General features: G+C 45.6%; 1 protein-coding gene across 9 annotated transcripts in view; it reads left to right on the forward strand.

The window, feature by feature from the left end:
* The first annotated feature begins 4,615 nt into the window (after positions 1 to 4,615).
* Mtmr12 (myotubularin related protein 12) overlaps positions 4,616 to 16,264 on the forward strand; it is a 72,034-nt gene continuing 60,385 nt past the window's right edge. For 7 of the 9 annotated variants that reach the window (XR_015662802.1, XM_087621765.1, XM_087621771.1 and 4 more), the window contains exon 1: positions 4,616 to 4,827. Coding sequence is in view for 2 of the 9 variants with exons in the window: in NM_001415035.1 (NP_001401964.1) it covers positions 4,747 to 4,827 (81 nt within the window). In the remaining 7 variants the exon portion in view is untranslated. 9 annotated transcript variants of the gene reach the window in all.

Below are 16,264 nucleotides of genomic sequence, written 5' to 3' on the forward strand. Positions count from 1 at the left end.
CAGGCTGTCAGTTATACCCCACAATTGACTTTGAGTTATCCCTTTTGCTGCTCTCAAACACTGGTTCCTCAGGAAACCCTCTTCAAGGTGAGGCTGATCCTTGGCAGAAACCCTAACAAAGTCACAAAGCTGAGTTAAAAACAAAGAAAGAACTATGTTGGAAACACTCAAATACATACATCTCTTGAAAACTTCCAAAATAATCCCATCTTCTAGAGTGTATTCTCAACTCTTTCCTTCCAAGTTTCCAGACAACTGACCTAGTCTGTTTTCTTTTTTCCAAAATTCACAAAATATAGTAGTTAATGTTGATTGTCAATTCGATAGGATCTAGTGTTGGTATCAGGAACAGCTTTCGCCTCCAGCAGCGATGTCACCTGTGCATCTGTTGCCATGGCAACCACCATACATTTCCAGCATACCTTTGGTTCAACTTCTACCTTCACCGGGGAGCAGTTACGTCACATTTCAAATAAAAGGAGGACATTTTCTGCCTCCCACACCCCCCGACCCTCCTCTCCCTCCCCCATCACATCCCCAGCTCCACCATTCTAATAAATCTCCTCCTCCTTGGCCTGGTGTGGTATGTCCGGACCCAAGCTTCAATTTCCATCCCAACATCAAGTCACCTAGGGAGCACATCTTGGGTATGTCTTTGAGGGAGCTTTTAGATTAAATTAATTGAGGCGACAAGATCTCCTATGCTCATGGATTGATAGGATTAGCAGTAAAAATGGCCATCCTACCAAAAGCAATCTACAGGTTCAATGCAATCCCCATAAAGATTCCAAGACAGTTCTTCAAAGACACGGAAAACAGGGGCTGGGGATTTAGCTCAGTGGTAGAGCGCTTACCTAGGAAGCGCAAGGCCCTGGGTTCGGTCCCCAGCTCCGAAAAAAAGAACCAAAAAAAAAAAAAAAAAAAAAAAAAGACACGGAAAACAATTCTCAATTTCCTATGGAAAAACAAAAAACCCAGGATAGCAAAAACAATTCTTAACAATAAAAGAATTTCGGGGGGAATCTCCATCCCTGGCTTCAGGCTGTTCTGCAGAGCAATCGTGATAAAAAAACTGCATAGCACTGTTACAGAGATAGACAGGTATATCAGCGGAATAGAATTGAAGACCTAGAAATAAAACCACACATGTAGGAACACTTGAGCTTTGACAAAGAAGCCAAAAATAAACAATGGGGGAGGGAGGAGGAAAGCATCTTCAATAAAAGGGTTAACCTTTTAACTCTTATATGTAAACTGAAATATTTCAAAGTCTCCAAGCTATTACCTGTGTGTTCTTTTAAAACATTTTTATTTTATATGGCCGTCTTGGTACTTACGGATACCAGACATGAGTCTGTGCTTCATGAGGCCAGAGATAGAATTGGACCCCCTGGAACTGGAGTTCTAGATGGTGGTGGGATGCCTGCTATGTAGTGCTGGAAAGAAAGCCTCTGGAAGAGCGTCAAGTGCTCTTCACCGCTGAGCCACCTCTCCAGCCCCAGTGTTCACTGACAGACAGAGAATAGTGTGACCTCAGTGAGGTGGCTTTTTCAGTCAGCTGGGAATGGCTTTTCATGAGATTGGACCCACATCCTAAGATCAGATCAATGCTGGTAGCTGGGAAATCAGGAGGGCAAGACAGAGACTGTTTCCCCTGCTCATTCCCTTTCTTACAATCCTTAATAAGGAAGGTGTGTGGCCAGGGTGGTGGTGGCACAGGCCTTTAATCTCAGCACCGGAAGGCAGGCAGATCTTTGAGTTTGAGGTAAACCTGGTCTATAGAGTAACTTGCAGGGTAGCCAGGGCTACACAGAAAAACCTGTCTCAAAACAAAACCCCAAAACAAACAAACAAAAAACCAAAACCAAAACACAACCAAAAAACGGGAAAAAAGTGTTAGATAGGGCTTTGTAGATTAGCAGAACAAATAGGACTCTAAAGGGGACCTATTATACTCTAAAGAGAATTTACTAAGAAGGTTTACAACTTATATAGGCAGTGTAGTCTTAACAATGGCTGTTTGTATGCCTGAGAGCCTGGTAGCTGCTCAGTCAGAGAAGCTGGACGCCTTGGTAGTCCTAATGTGGTGTCGAAGGCCTAGGAGATTCCTGGAGAGTCAGGCCAAGGCTGGAGTCTGACATCTGAAAGGGACAATAGTTGCAGCAATGTGGCAAGGCATTTGCTCCAGCCGAACTCAGACAGGCAAAGGAGCTGCGCTGATGTTCTCTGGATCTGTTGCTATCTGGGCCACGTACTGGGAGGTGCAGCCTCCTTTTGGGGAGTGTCTTCTCCCCTCTGTTAATCCTTCCTGGAAATGCTCTTGTAGACCTGCCCATAGGTGTGTCTTTAGTTCATTCCAGATTCCATCAAGTTGACAAGCAAGATCATCCAACAGGGCTGGAGTTGTGGAGTTAAGAACTCTTCCTCTTGGGGCTGGAGAGATGGCTCAGCGGTTAAGAGCACCCAACTGCTCTTCCAGAGGTCATGAGTTCAATTCCCAGCAACCACATGGTGGCTCACAACCATCTGTAAAGAGATCTGATGCCCTCTTCTGGTGTATCTGAAGACAGCTACAGTGTACTTATATATAATAAATAAAATAAATCTTTAAAAAAAAAAAAAAAAGAACTCTTCCTCTTAACCTAATTTGTTTCCCAGCACCAATGTGGGGTATTACAACTGCCCGTAACTACAGCTTCAGGAAGTGAGAAATCCTCCATGGGCAAATCCTCTTCGCCCATATACAGACACACATAAAAATAAAATAAATCTTTAAAAAAGTGTTTATCAGTGAGTGAAAACGGATTCTAGAAGCATGTATGAGTAAACACCTGCTGCTGTAACAGAAGACCTTACAGTTGACAGTTTATACATCATAGAAAATTGCTTCTCACTGTTTTGGAGTCTAGGGAATTCCAGAACAAGACATCAGTAGATTCCACGTTGGGAAGGGTGGCCCATTCAATGATGACACATTCTTGCTGAGTTCTCTCATGTGGGAGGGCTAGCCAGAACCCTCTGATCTCACAAGGGCATTCCTTCAAGACTTAAGAACCTCCTCTAAGCCCATTTTTTTCTTAACAGTATCACACAGGGAGGGGCTATAGGGAGGGGCTACGGGGAGGGGCAGGGACATATTTGGAGGGTGGCAAACCAGCTGGCTCTTGGTATTTAAAACCTTTCATTTGTTGGCTCCAATTCCTGGGAAGTGTACTGATCCAGAGACAGTGTCAAGTTTCCAGGATCATATTACAACCAGGCTTGAACAATGACAGATGTTAAAGATCAGGGTGATCTAGTAATACCTAATGCATGATGCCTGAAGAAAGGGACATTTGCTTGGTGAATTTCTATGAAAAGCCAGTATTTCTGTTTATGGGTTGGGTCAGATGTTGGAAACAAAAGTAACAGAATCTGTCTGGCATATCTGAGTCAGGGGTCACGTCCTGTACCTGGGAATCAACCTGGAGGAGCTTAGTTAATTGTTTGCTAGATTTTTGAGATGGTCTTATTTGTGGTCTGGGTTGATCCTGAACTTACTAAGTAGTCTGAGCTAGCCACAAATTGACAATCTTTTTGTCTGGTCTCCCAGGTGCTGAAATGGCAGATGTGCACTACCACCCCTAGTACTTTCCGTGTCACTTAAGAGACCTTCGTGAAGGAGTAGTACTTAGTTGGGAATTTTTTTTTTTTTAAAGGCTGTTGGTCAGACTAAGGCAGGGCAAGGTGCCTGACACTTGAAAAATTAACTGCAAATGTTTAATAGCTTTTCACAGAAGATGGAACTTTGAGTGAGTTGCATCCTGTCTTATTCTTCGACCACAATGCTCCAGAGGGAGAATTTAATTTGGTTTTGCTCATGTGAGGCAAGTGCCCCAAAGGTAGAATTCAAATGAATCGCGCGCGCGCGCGCGCGCGCGCGCGCGCGTGTGTTTTATTTGCAATCTTGGCTTAATTTGAGAGGTTTGTCGATAACTTGGGAGAGTAGGTAAGTCGTAAGGGTTTTTTCTTTTTACTATATCTTACCAGTTACAAACCAAGCAACAAACAAAAGTTTGAAGTTGACACAACATTTTGCGGTCACTTCAGTCTATTACTTAGTTCCTGTCCTCTCTGTCTCTTTTCATTTGTCCAAAGTCTGAACGTCGTTGGTGTGGATTTGAAGCGTCTGCGGAGGCATTCTGTTCAACGAGCTTTCGGAAGCTGAATTTCAAAGCTGCTGACAAATAAATAAAGCAAAGGGGTAGAACGACTGGCCGCAATAACTTAGCGATGGCAGAATCTTGGGGCAAACGGCGACATTCCCGCTATCCAATCGTAGGGCAGCCCGGAGAGAGAACGCTGTCTGCATTGGCTAAAGCAAATATCTCTAGAGCAACTATCTCTTAAGGTACTGCCCCGTGCCAATCAAAGGATGCCTAGGGGCGGGCTTTGCCTCAGACAGGGAACAAATCAAGCCAGGAGAGGCGTTCAGACACTCGGGCCAACAAGGGAGAGGGCGTGGCCTCTCATCCTGGAAAGAGCAAGCGGCAGTGGGCGTGTCCACGGTCCGTAGGCGGGGCGCGTGGCCTGGGCGGGGCGAACGGTGTAAGCGGCGGAGCCGGATGCGGGCGGTACTGCCGCTGCCGCGGCCCTAGGGATGGGCGGAGCCCCGGCCGCTGGTGCTGGTGGCCGCCGCCACTGCCGGAACCTGAGCCGGAGCCGCCGCCTCTGCCGCCGCGCGTCGTTGCTTCGCAAGGCGGCGGAATGCTGGGGAAAGGGGGAGTCGGCGGTGGCGGCGGCACCAAGGCGCCCAAGCCCTCCTTCGTGTCGTACGTGCGCCCTGAGGTGAGAGTGCGCCGGGCGAGCGCGGCGGCGGGTGGAACGGCCGGGACAGGGGCGCTTCCTGCCCGAGTGCCGGGCGGGGCGAAGCGGCAGGACGCTCTGGGGCCTCTGGGCTGGCCGCGGCCCGGACCCCTGCGGCAGGCCGGGCAGGTGCTAGGGCCGGGCCCTGTCGTTCACCACGGCCCCTATGGGCAGGAGCCGGAGTCCGGGAGGTCCTGCGGCCCCAGCGCCTTAGGTATCCGGGAAGGTAGCAGAAAGCTTGGGTGGTTGAAAGCCCCCCGCGGGGTTTCCCGGCAGCTCGCAGCTTGGTGTGTATGCTCTGCCCTGGACTTTCTTCGTGAGTCTTTAGAGCTCGCCTGCCGCGGGTGGTGCTCTGCTTTCCGTCCGCGCTGCTGTACGGAATGTGGGTTGGCCTTGGCCTCTTTTGGTGTCTGCCCAGAGCATCCTCCTCACGCCTCTTCCCATTTCATCTCACCCCTTCCGATCTGCAATTTTAGTCAAGAAGTGCATTCTCTTGGGAAATACTTTCTGAGCTCCTACTATGTGCCAGGTACGATCCTGGAATTCTTGTGATAAGTATCAGTGAACAGAACAAAGATAGAGCTCCCTGGGAACTTATGTAAAAAGAGGAACAAACAGTCCAGGATATATATAAATTGTATAGTACTTAGAAGGTAATGGGACAAGACATCCTTTCATACTTGCAAAGGTGGTATTTCAGTCAATAGAAGACGTTAGGTCTAGGTAAGGGGTCCCTCGCAGCCCCAGAGAAGACTGCCAGTTGACAGTGTGTCTGGAACTCCGTTCGTGAGGCACAGAGAGGAGGTTGGAGAGAGAAATCAGAACTCCTAGACCATGTTGAAGACTTCTGGAACTGTCATTCTTTATCTTTTAGTAGAGTCCTTCTCATTTTCGATTTGTGAAAGTTGTGGGTTTCCCCCCCTTTTTCTGTTTTGCAATTTTGTTTGTTTCTCAAGTCTGGCTTCGAAGTCACAGAGCTCTGCGTGCCTCCGCCTCCCGAATGCTAGAACTAAAGGCAGTACTACCAGGCCCAACTTCTGCAAGCTGATGAGTAGTGTGCAGGTAGATGCTTTACCAAATTCACCATCTCCAGATGTCTGCCCACGGTTCACCTGTGAAGATGGAAAACAGGTGGGCCAGGGAGGCTGCTGGTGCCTACAGCCTTTTGCATATGTCTCTTGAAATCACGGCATCTAGCGGAGACTACTAAAATGGGTCCTATTTTCAGTCTTAATTCTCAAATAAAAACCACTTCCTCTGTCAGAACTTGATACGGAGAGGCAGGGTCATCCTCCATTTTCACCAGGCTCTCCCTGTAGTCCATAGAGGTAATGGGGTCAGGTTCTCTTTATCTTTCTTTGATAGCACCCTAGTTGAATGCTAACTGACTTTAACCTTTAACCTTTAACCTTTCCTATTTAGTGAGAGTAAACTACAGGGGAAGAGTCTTCTGTAAGTATGCCAGAGTTCAAGAGTGCTCAACTCCTTCATCTGACTGTGCACTCTGTTCACAGGCCCTGCTGTTTCCTTTGAGAGGCAGTGGGGAAGGCGGTGGCTCAGCTCGCTGTGCTCACCCACGGGTTTTGGGTCTTTTTAGAGGGCAGTTTTGTGTTTTTGCATTTAAAACAGTGCTGTGAGGATGCTGGGCGTCTTTGTTGTAGTTTGTACTGGATAAGATTCTCTACTCAACTGTGCATGGCTTATTAAAAGATAATGGTCGGGGTTGGGGATTTAGCTCAGTGGTAGAGCGCTTGCCTAGCAAGCGCAAGGCCCAGGGTTCGGTCCCCAGCTCCGAAAAAAAAGAACCAAAAAAAAAAAAAAAAAGATAATGGTAGGAGGAGGTGAGAAAACAACTTATTTTTAAGTAGATACCTTTGCTAGCCATCACATTACCGGAAATAGATGAGCATCGTTGATAGTGTTGTTTATGTTTGTTCCAGAGCCCTGAGTCTGATACCCTCCTGGTTCACCTTGGGGGGGCCTCAAAGCACTTTTATGAGGACTAGCACCACTATTTTTACTCTTCTTTGACTTTACTCTCTGCTTGTCTTGTGTGTCCGGTGGTGGTGGTGGTGGTGGTGCCGTGTGTGCGTTAATTTTGGTGTTTGGCTATCCCACTTCGAACCATACCACTCTGAAGGGGCCCACTGTCATCTGATATCACTTTTCCCTGTGTGCAGTTCTGGAGAGAAAACACAGGGCCTCCACCATGATAAACAAGTACTGAACACTGAGCCACATCCCAGCCCATCTTTCTTTGTACCACTTTTCCAAGCTGGTATTTGCAGTTTCTGAGGTGTTTTCTTATTGGCGGATGACTTAAGTTGCCAGAACCTTTACACCTTGTAGTGTAATTATGCCTGCTCCTGGTGATAAGCCTGCCTGCCGATCAGATCTTGGAACTTGCAGAGGCAGAAGCCTTCAGGAAGCCAGAACAGGATCTATCAAGAGTCAGCACTCTCCGTCCTAAAGCATTGGCTAAAGCATTTGAAGATGGAGTTGTTAAAAGTGATCATATCCCCCCACCCCCCGTGATACAAAAGGCCTGCAAATGATAGCTTAAAATGAAGGGTAATGGTTAACTCTGGCTTTTGTATCTATGCCAGAGTAACGAGTTGTTTTGTCATTGTTTAATCATCTAAGTCAGTGAGGATGGCAGGTAAGATCCTGAACCACGGCTTCGGTCATGTTTTATAATCTGTTCTTAGGGAAGCTGATGGTTCTGGAAGCTGAGGTCTGCAGGAGGCTGGACCCAGGGGTCACCTTGCTACTTGATAGTGGATGCCTAGAAACATCTCAACTCCCCTATCCTAGCTCAGGCCCAGGTTGCAAGGAATGTCTAGCAGTGTGCAGCAGAGATGTTGAGCTCTGTTCCAGGGAGGCATCTGGCGATAGCTTGAGCACAAACTCACTTTTCATGGGAGAATAAGCCAGAAGTTTCACTGTAGAAAAATGAGATGAAGTTATACAAAAAATAAGTACAAGGTGGGGCTGGGGATTTAGCTCAGTGGTAGAGCGCTTACCTAGGAAGCGCAAGGCCCTGGGTTCGGTCCCCAGCTCCGAAAAAAAGAACCAAAAAAAAAAAAAAAAATAAGTACAAGGTGGAAACTTGTGCTGGCTGCTGTTGGCCGGCAGAGGACCTAAGTTTGGTTCTCAGTACCAATGCACCTCACCACCACCTGTAACTCCAGTTCCAGAGTACCTGAGGCACTCTTCTGGCCTCCTCAGATACATTCTTGTGGCAAACACTCTCACACACTCTCTCTCTCTCTCTCTCACACACACACACACACACACACACACATACACACACACACACACACACACACACACACACACACACACACACACACACACAAAATAGTACCAGCCACACATGTGAAAATCAGTGCTGAGGAGATGGCCCAGTGGGTAGAGGACCTTACTGCCAAGCCTGAGCACCTGAGTTCAACTGGTGGGCCCTAATGGTGTGGAGGGAGAGAACCATTTTCTCCAAGTTGTCCTTTGACTTCTGCAGGGTAGCATGTGAGCACCCACATACATACACATACTCTTTAAATAAAAATAAATAATTAATTAAATGTTAAGAGATTACAAACTTGCTAATTATAATGCATCCCATTAGATTATGTGCACAGTATGTGGGTATGGATTGGGGCTTACCAAAATGGAATTAACATTACGAATCTAATCTTAATTTCAGCTGTCTTTTAAACCACAAGTGCATATTGTCGGTGCTTCTCCATGCCAATTGTTAAGCCACAGTTAGACTTTGTGTTGCAGTGAAGACACGGTGATGGAAGGCTGGGCAGCACAAACAGCAGAGTAGCTGATGGGAGGATTTTGTATTGAGAAGCCAGTGCTGCATGGCAGTTCCGATTCTTCGACTTTACCTGCTCTTGGCCAAGCTGCCTTGACCGTATAAGTTTAGTTTACTTTTTGTATGTGAGTGTTTTCCCTCCATGTGTCCCTGGTGCCCAAGGAGGTCAGAAGAGATCATCTGATCCCCTGAAACTGGAGTTACAGATGATTGTGAGTCACCATTTGGGTGCTAGGAACTGAACTCAGAGTTTCTGCAAGAGCAGCGAGTATTCTTCACTGATGAGGCATCTGCCCGGTCCCTTTGGTCATTTTTAGTGCTTAGACAGATATGCTCAGTGACTGGGCTCGGAAGCTTGAACAGAAAGGACAAGTAAGCAGTGCTAGGAGGAAGATCTGCTTTGATTGAGGCACATTCCCTTGTGATGGGATGCTAAATAGGAAGCTTCGAGATGCTTGTGTGTTCTTTAAAACTGACCTGGAAAGTAGCTCTCAAAGGGCTGCTATGGGGGTTGGGGATTTAGCTCAGTGGTAGAGCTCTTGAAGGCCCTGGGTTTGGTCCCCAGCTCCGAAAAAAAAAAAAAAAAGGGCTGCTATATGTACACCCATTTTTGCATGGTATTCCAAATATGGTTAAAATGTACTTGCTCACGGAGTTTAGTCAGTATTTGGCTTGGATATACTAATAGTAGTACCAGAGACTTGTTTTGTGGATTTCTTTTAAGATTGGGAAGAAAATATAATTTGTCCTCCATTTTACAGATGTGTAAACTGAGTCTGCAGGGTTAAATGCCCTTGCACAGTGGCACAGGATTACTGAACAAAGAACTGTTTCCTATCTTTAGGCCAGTAGTGACAAGGCCTAGCCAGGCCCATAGGAACTCAGGAGAGATTTTATATAGTCTTGAGTGTATAAGAAAGCAGGCTGAGCAAGCCATTAGGAGTAAGCCAGGGAGCAGCACTCCTCCATAGAGTTCCCTCAGTGATGGGTTGTGACCTAGAAGGGTAAGCCAAACGAAGCCTTTCTTCCCTAATGCGCTCTGGTCATAATGTCTCATCAGAGCACTAAGAAACACCAAAATGGAGAAAATCAGAAAGAGCCGAGCCTTTTCTCTTTATCTCTTCTTCGTCTTATCTAATAAGACAAATGCATTCTTTCCTAGTCCTTACTTAGGCCCATTTCTTTGGTGAGCCATGAACCTGTGTATTTCAGAAGTGAACCAATGTATTACTAGCAGTTTGACCTTATCAAACAGTGTTTAAACTGGGTCAGTCTGACTGTGCCTCTTTCTTTTCCTTATTTTTGTGGATTCAGGGAACTTTCATTAGCAGAACAGGCTTGTTGACATGTGACCGTAGCACATACAGTGCTGTCTCATTGGTGTCTTTCCTTGACAGTCTCCTCCTTGGCTTTTGTTAGGTGCTGATCTGGGAGACTTAGTGAGCAGGTACAGGGACCTTCTGTTTATTGCAGTCTCTCGAGGCTTTGCTTTCTAATGCAGCGGATATTTACACAGCATCTGCTGGGTCTACCAAGCATCAATAAGACATCCAGTGAGCTATTGCAATCTACAAAATAGACACACAATTGAAAACACTTTGTCTGATACGTATTTTGAGAGTGTCTCTGTATGTAGCCCCAACCAGACAGGTTGGTCTGGAAATCAAGATCTTACTGCTTTAGCCTCCTGACTGTTATGATTTCAGATGTGCACCACCATGGCCAGCTTGATTTGTGTGTCTGCTGCATCCCTGACTTTGATGGATAAATACTAGGAAGAAGAAATTAGCTTATCCTAAAACACACATTCATACTTTGTTGTTGTTGTTTGGTTTGTTTATTATTATTTTTTCATTTATTACTATTTTTGTTTTTGAGACAAGGCTTTTTTCTTTAGCTTGGCTGTCCAGAAACTCACTCGGTAGACCAGGCTGACCTGAAATTCAAAGATCTACCTGCGTCTCCTTCCAATTGCTGGGAGTAAGGGCAGGCACCACCACCACCTGGCTTATATGCATTATTTTTTGTTTTTATTACATTTAAAATCTAGCATGTGTCCACACACATGCACTCATGGGCATACCTCAGCATGTGTACAAAGGATCACTTTGAGGAGTTGATTCTTTTCTTCCACAATTTAGGCCTCAGGCATTGAGCACAGGTTGTCAGGCTTGGCCGTTACTCAGCCATCCTGATGGTCCTGCCTTTTTTTTTTTTTTTTAAATCTATGTAACTCCATAGCCTTTCTACATTTTCAACTTTTCTCTTTTCTTTTTTGTTTTTCTAAGACAGGGTTTCTCTGTGCTGCCGTGGCTATCCTGGAACTCACTTTGTAGATCTGTCTGGTCTTGAACTCAGATATGTCTCCCAAATGCTGGGATTCCCCTCTGGTTTTTTTAGTGCATTCAGAATTTGCCCACTATGTATATGAAACATACTGCTTTTCTTCTGTCAATGGGCATATTAAGGCATAGAGTGAGGCTTCCCTTCCCTTAGCAAGTATTCATTTATTTATTATTGTTCATTCATTCATTCATTGCACTGGGGATTGAGCTCCAGGCCTACATGTGCTAGGCAAGCACTGTGGCATTGAGTCGTGGCCCCACTGTCCTCACCAGATTACCTCATTGAAGTTGGCAGTCACTGATAATTGTTGAATAGCCATGGAAAGACATTAAAGTTTCTTCCTAAAATAATCACTTTCTTAGCTGTGGCTTTAGTTTGATGATCCATCCAAGCTTCCGCTTTTTTCTCCTGCATGTGTTTCCTGTGGCATCTCCCTGGGTCAGATCCAACACCATACAACTTGCAGATGGCGCATCGGAAGGCTCTGCCAAGCAATATTTCCTGCATTCTGACCAAACAGCTGCCACATGCAGCCTTCCTCTCAGAGCCAGATCATCCTTCACCCTGCTGCCATCTCCGGTGTCACTCATGGCTGACACCAAGCTCAGTCAGTGGGAAGTATGCAAGGCCCAGGATTGGGTCCTCAGCAAAAAGGGTGAAGTCTGAAAGGCAGGACTACTGTCAGAGCTTAGGGTACAGGGTGCGACAGCTAAAGGGTAAAGCTGTTTTGTTTGTTCGTTCGCTTTTTGTTTTTTGCATTTCCTCAGCAGAGTGTTGGATGCTCTGGACTGTTTCTGCATGTCCCCTTGTGACAAGTAGGTTTCAGAAGGAATCTGTTTTTCAGATTTTTTTCCCTTAAAAAAACAAACAACAAAACCCACATATATCTTATTATGATAAAAATCAATGTAACAAAGTTACAGTTTGAAAGTTAGAAAATAAAATTACCTGTAGGTATGGTACCACAAATAAAGCAGTAATTCCACTTATGTTGTCTGTGTGTGTGTGTGTGTGTGTGTGTGTGTGTGTGTGTGTGTGTAAGAGAGAGAGAGAGAGAGGGAGGGGGAGGGGGAGGGGGAGTGAGAGGGAAAGAGAGGGAGAGAGACTGAGACTTGAAGCTGCTTCATGTTGGTAGGGTGTGTATGAGCTGTTTGACCAGCAGGAACTGCCCTTGTCTCTATCAGTGGTCTGCAGCCTTTGACCAGAACCCACATTTAGAAAGGTGCTGAGGCTGCATTCTTCACTTTGCTGGGCTTATGCTTATGGTAGTGCTGGGGACTTCTGTACAGTTTAAGAAGCAGCCAAGGTGGGGTTGGGTTGGGTTCGGTCCCCAGCTCCGGGGAAAAAAAAAAAAAGCAGCCAAGGTAGATGTCACTATAGGTAGAAATAGGGCTAATTTTGTTGTTGTTTTAAGATTTATTTTAGCCAGGTGAGCTTGGATGCAGAGGCATCCTGTGAGTTGGAAGCCAATCTGATCTGTATAGAGAATCCTAGGCACATACTGAGACCATGGCTCAAAACAAAATTTTTTTTATTATTTATTTTTACTTACTGAGATAAAGTGTCACTTTGTAGATCAGGCTGTCTTTGAATTCACAGATATCCGTCTCTACCTCCTAAGTGCTGAGAGAAAGGTTGCACACCACCATGCCCCTGCAAGATGTATTTTACTTTTTTTTTTTTTTTTGGTTCTGTTTTTTGGAGCTGGGGACCGAACCCAGGGCCTTGCGCTTCCTAGGCAAGCGCTCTACCACTGAGCTAAATCCCCAACCCCAAAAGAGCTTGTATTTTACTTTTAAAGATTTATTTTAAGTGTCTGTGTGTGTGCACATTTGAATATGAATGCAAATGCCCACAGAGGTCGGAGGTGTTATACCCCCTGGAGCTGGGAACACAGGCAGTTGTAAACCACCCATATGGGTGCTGGGAATTGAACTCAGGTCCTTAGGAAGAGTGGGCTTGTGCTCTTACCTCTAAGCCATCTCTCCAGTCCTGATATATTTTATTTTTAGTTAAGTTGTGCATGTCATTTTTGGCCAAGTTGACCTGGAACAAAGCGAGTGTCCCAGGCAGGCCGCAGACCCTTGATGATCCTCCTGTATTGGGCTCCCAGAAGTCTGTCTTTGAACTAGAATAACCTTTTAACCTCAAGTTTTCTGTTGCCTTGGGGAGGAAGACAGAATTGAGTTGGAAGGACACCAGAGCCCATTCCCACCCCTACCCCTGCACACCTTTCAGAACATAACTAAAGAAAGCAAAAGCTTGTCAGTGGCTAGCAGGGTAAGCTGGCTCCTTTAAGCCTGTCTTGTTTTCCAGCTGGAGAATTGGAATGATAGTAACACCCTTCTTAAACCATAGGTGTGACCACTCATGCCTGTTAACTCTCTCTGCTCTAGGGAAGGCTCTTAGTAGAGTACTTGGCACATACATAGTCTTCAATAATATATAGGTGGTGGTGGTGTTCCTCCCTCCTCCTCCCCCTCCCTCTTTTTCTCACCCCTCCCCCCACCACTGGGGTGTTCCATACAGTGCTTGGTCTGTTCTTAGAGGACAGAGCTCTCCGTTGCTAAGGTGTTAATATGTAGAGTGTTTTATTGTGTTAGTTGCCTTGGTGCCATGACAGGAAAGCTTGCTGTGGTAACTATTAGGGTACTTTTCACTGTCTCTGAAAGTTTCTTTTCTATTTTTTGTTCCTTTATACAGTAGAAAATGATTTGATTATATTTAAAATTCTGACTTAATGAGAACATAGTCGTCAGCTTTTTTCTTTATTACCATTTGGCCTTTGGCATTTTGCTAGTTTCAATGTGTGGTGTGGACAGACTTTTCCTCTTTACTCATTTCTGTCAGGCTTTTCTGTCAAAGGTCAAAATTTGTCCTTTATCACGTGTGTCCAGTGACTCACTTAAGGTACAAGTGAATCAAATGAAGTCATAATTAGCTTAAGCAAAAGAAAATGACTTCTGTTTATTTCAGAGGCATTTGAAGACCATGCTGTTTTGGTTTCATAGTTGAGTAGCACAGATGATATCAGTTTGCCTCCTGGGTCTATGCTGCATCATGCAGGTTGGTGGGGAGCCTGTCACAGGTGGTCTTTCCTCCTCTATTGTTTGCTTTGGGGGAAGGAGCCAAAACATCAGGGCTTAAGTACTCATTAGAACAAGGAAGCCCTGGCTTAGAGTGGTGGCCTAGCTTTCTGAAAAGTCAGGTGACCAGCCTCTATTTCAGTCCTGATCTGCTAGGTTTTAATATTTGACTTTTCTAGGAATTAAAAAAAGCAAAACAAAACAAAAATCACTGAAGAATGTGAAGAATGTGGTGTCGTGATTCAAGCCTACATGTTAAGTCCTTTAGTAGCCAAGACAAGGGGGTCTTGACTTTGAAGACAGCTCAGTCAGGTTATACAGTGAGTTCAAGGCCAGCCTTGGCAACATTGTAGGTTCCTATCTTAAAAAATAAAGCAATACAAACCGAAAAACCTGAGAATAGCCTGAGAGAAGTTCGTTTTTCAAATAAAAGTCTTACAGTGTTAATGCCTTTTCTCTAGAAATAGAGTACCGAAGATCATCTTCCTCCTATGTCCCTGTGCTTGGAGGAGAACGATTTATTCACTCTTGGCCTGTGAGCGCGTATTCCCTCTCTAAGCAAACTGCTACCTCGGCACTCTCCCTAGTGTCCACTCTGTGATGGGGGTCACTGTTAAAGAAGAGAATCTGGGGCTCTGGCTGGTTAAGCCATTTGCCAAGTACCTCAGCTTTGTCCCCAGGGCCTTTGTCTGGGCTGCATGTTTACACCTCATGCCCTTCCTTTGATACCATCTGTTGACCATTCTCCTTCACCTCTACCTATTTGCATGGTGCCTACTTGTCATCTTTGTCCTGCTTCCCTTGCCTCCCTGCCTCCCTGCCTCCCTGCCTCCTTGCTTAACTCCACCTCAGCTTTTGCTTAGCTTAGCTGCAAGGTCACCTGCCCAATGATCACTGTTTTCTACTGCTAAGTATATAGCATGACCCATGTCAAAGTGACAAAAGAACCCCCCCATGTCCCTGTGTGTTGTGCCTAAGAGCTCAGTATGTGGCAGACAGAAGGCAGGGCATTGTGGCGTGCATGACAGCACCTATGGAATAAACTGGTCACCATGGGAATTTGGGAATGAGAAAAAGGTGCCAATATATCATAGAAGAGTCTTCAGCCTGTGATTCTAGAGGGTTTTGGTCCTGCTCCAACCTCTTGATGGCAACTTTAGATGTGGACTTTGCCTTTCTGTCTCTTCTCCTCTCCTGTGAGGAGACAGAGGATTATTTTGAGAAGGAGAAGAAATACATGGTAAACATTCTGCTCCATACTGGCCTTGTGGCAGATGCCTACCAGCTTATAGGTGCTCTTATTATTATTATTATTTTTTTTTTTTGGTTCTTTTTTTTCGGAGCTGGGGACCGAACCCTGGGCCTTGCGCTTCCTAGGTAAGCGCTCTACCACTGAGCTAAATCCCCAGCCCCTCTTATTATTAATAATAGCTAGAACTGGAAGATTCTTTATTTGTTCAATGTCATTGTGTACCTACCATTTGCTTAACACTAGGTTAAAATTAGGAATCCAAAGAAACTGTATGTAGGCGCTTAAACATTCTGTTGGAGAGTTAGCAAGTCTCCAGATGGCTCTAAAGCACAGAGGTGGGCACTGCCTAACCCAAGAGAGAGGCATACCCAGAATGCCCAGAGCAGAGGCGGCTCTGAGCACAGCTTATGTGGAGGCGGTGTGGGACTTGAGCAGATCAGTTGTAGTGTGGGATTTGGTGTGGGAAGGAGGGGCCAGGTAGACAGGTAGACTAGAGGGGCAGTTTGAAAGCCTACCCAGGTGTATTGGGAATGTGTCTGCCCCATCTTACCCAATCCTGTGTATTCTCTGCATGACAGTGAGAAGGGTATTGATAGTTCTGGAAGGATTCAGCCTGGCTCTTAGCAAGCCTACAGGCAAACACTGTTTGCCCCTCACACTAAGGCTGTTAACTCTCCCAGTTATTTAAGAACACAGAAGAGTTCTGGGGACGGTGGTGAAGAGGGAAGCACAGAAGGCAGCACCATGTGTCACTGCAGCTGCTCTTAGTCACATCCTTTAGCATAGATTCTGAAGCAGTGTTGGCCCAGTACTACCACCTGTCACCTTCTCCCAACACAACCATCATTACTTTCAACATATCGACGTCAGTGAGCCTGTTTTCTGACCTATGAATAGGGCTAACAATAACACCAT

Source organism: Rattus norvegicus, chromosome 2, assembly GCF_021556685.1.
Source record: "Rattus norvegicus strain SHRSP/BbbUtx chromosome 2, alternate assembly SHRSP_T2T, whole genome shotgun sequence".
Classification (NCBI taxonomy): Eukaryota; Metazoa; Chordata; class Mammalia; order Rodentia; family Muridae; genus Rattus; species Rattus norvegicus.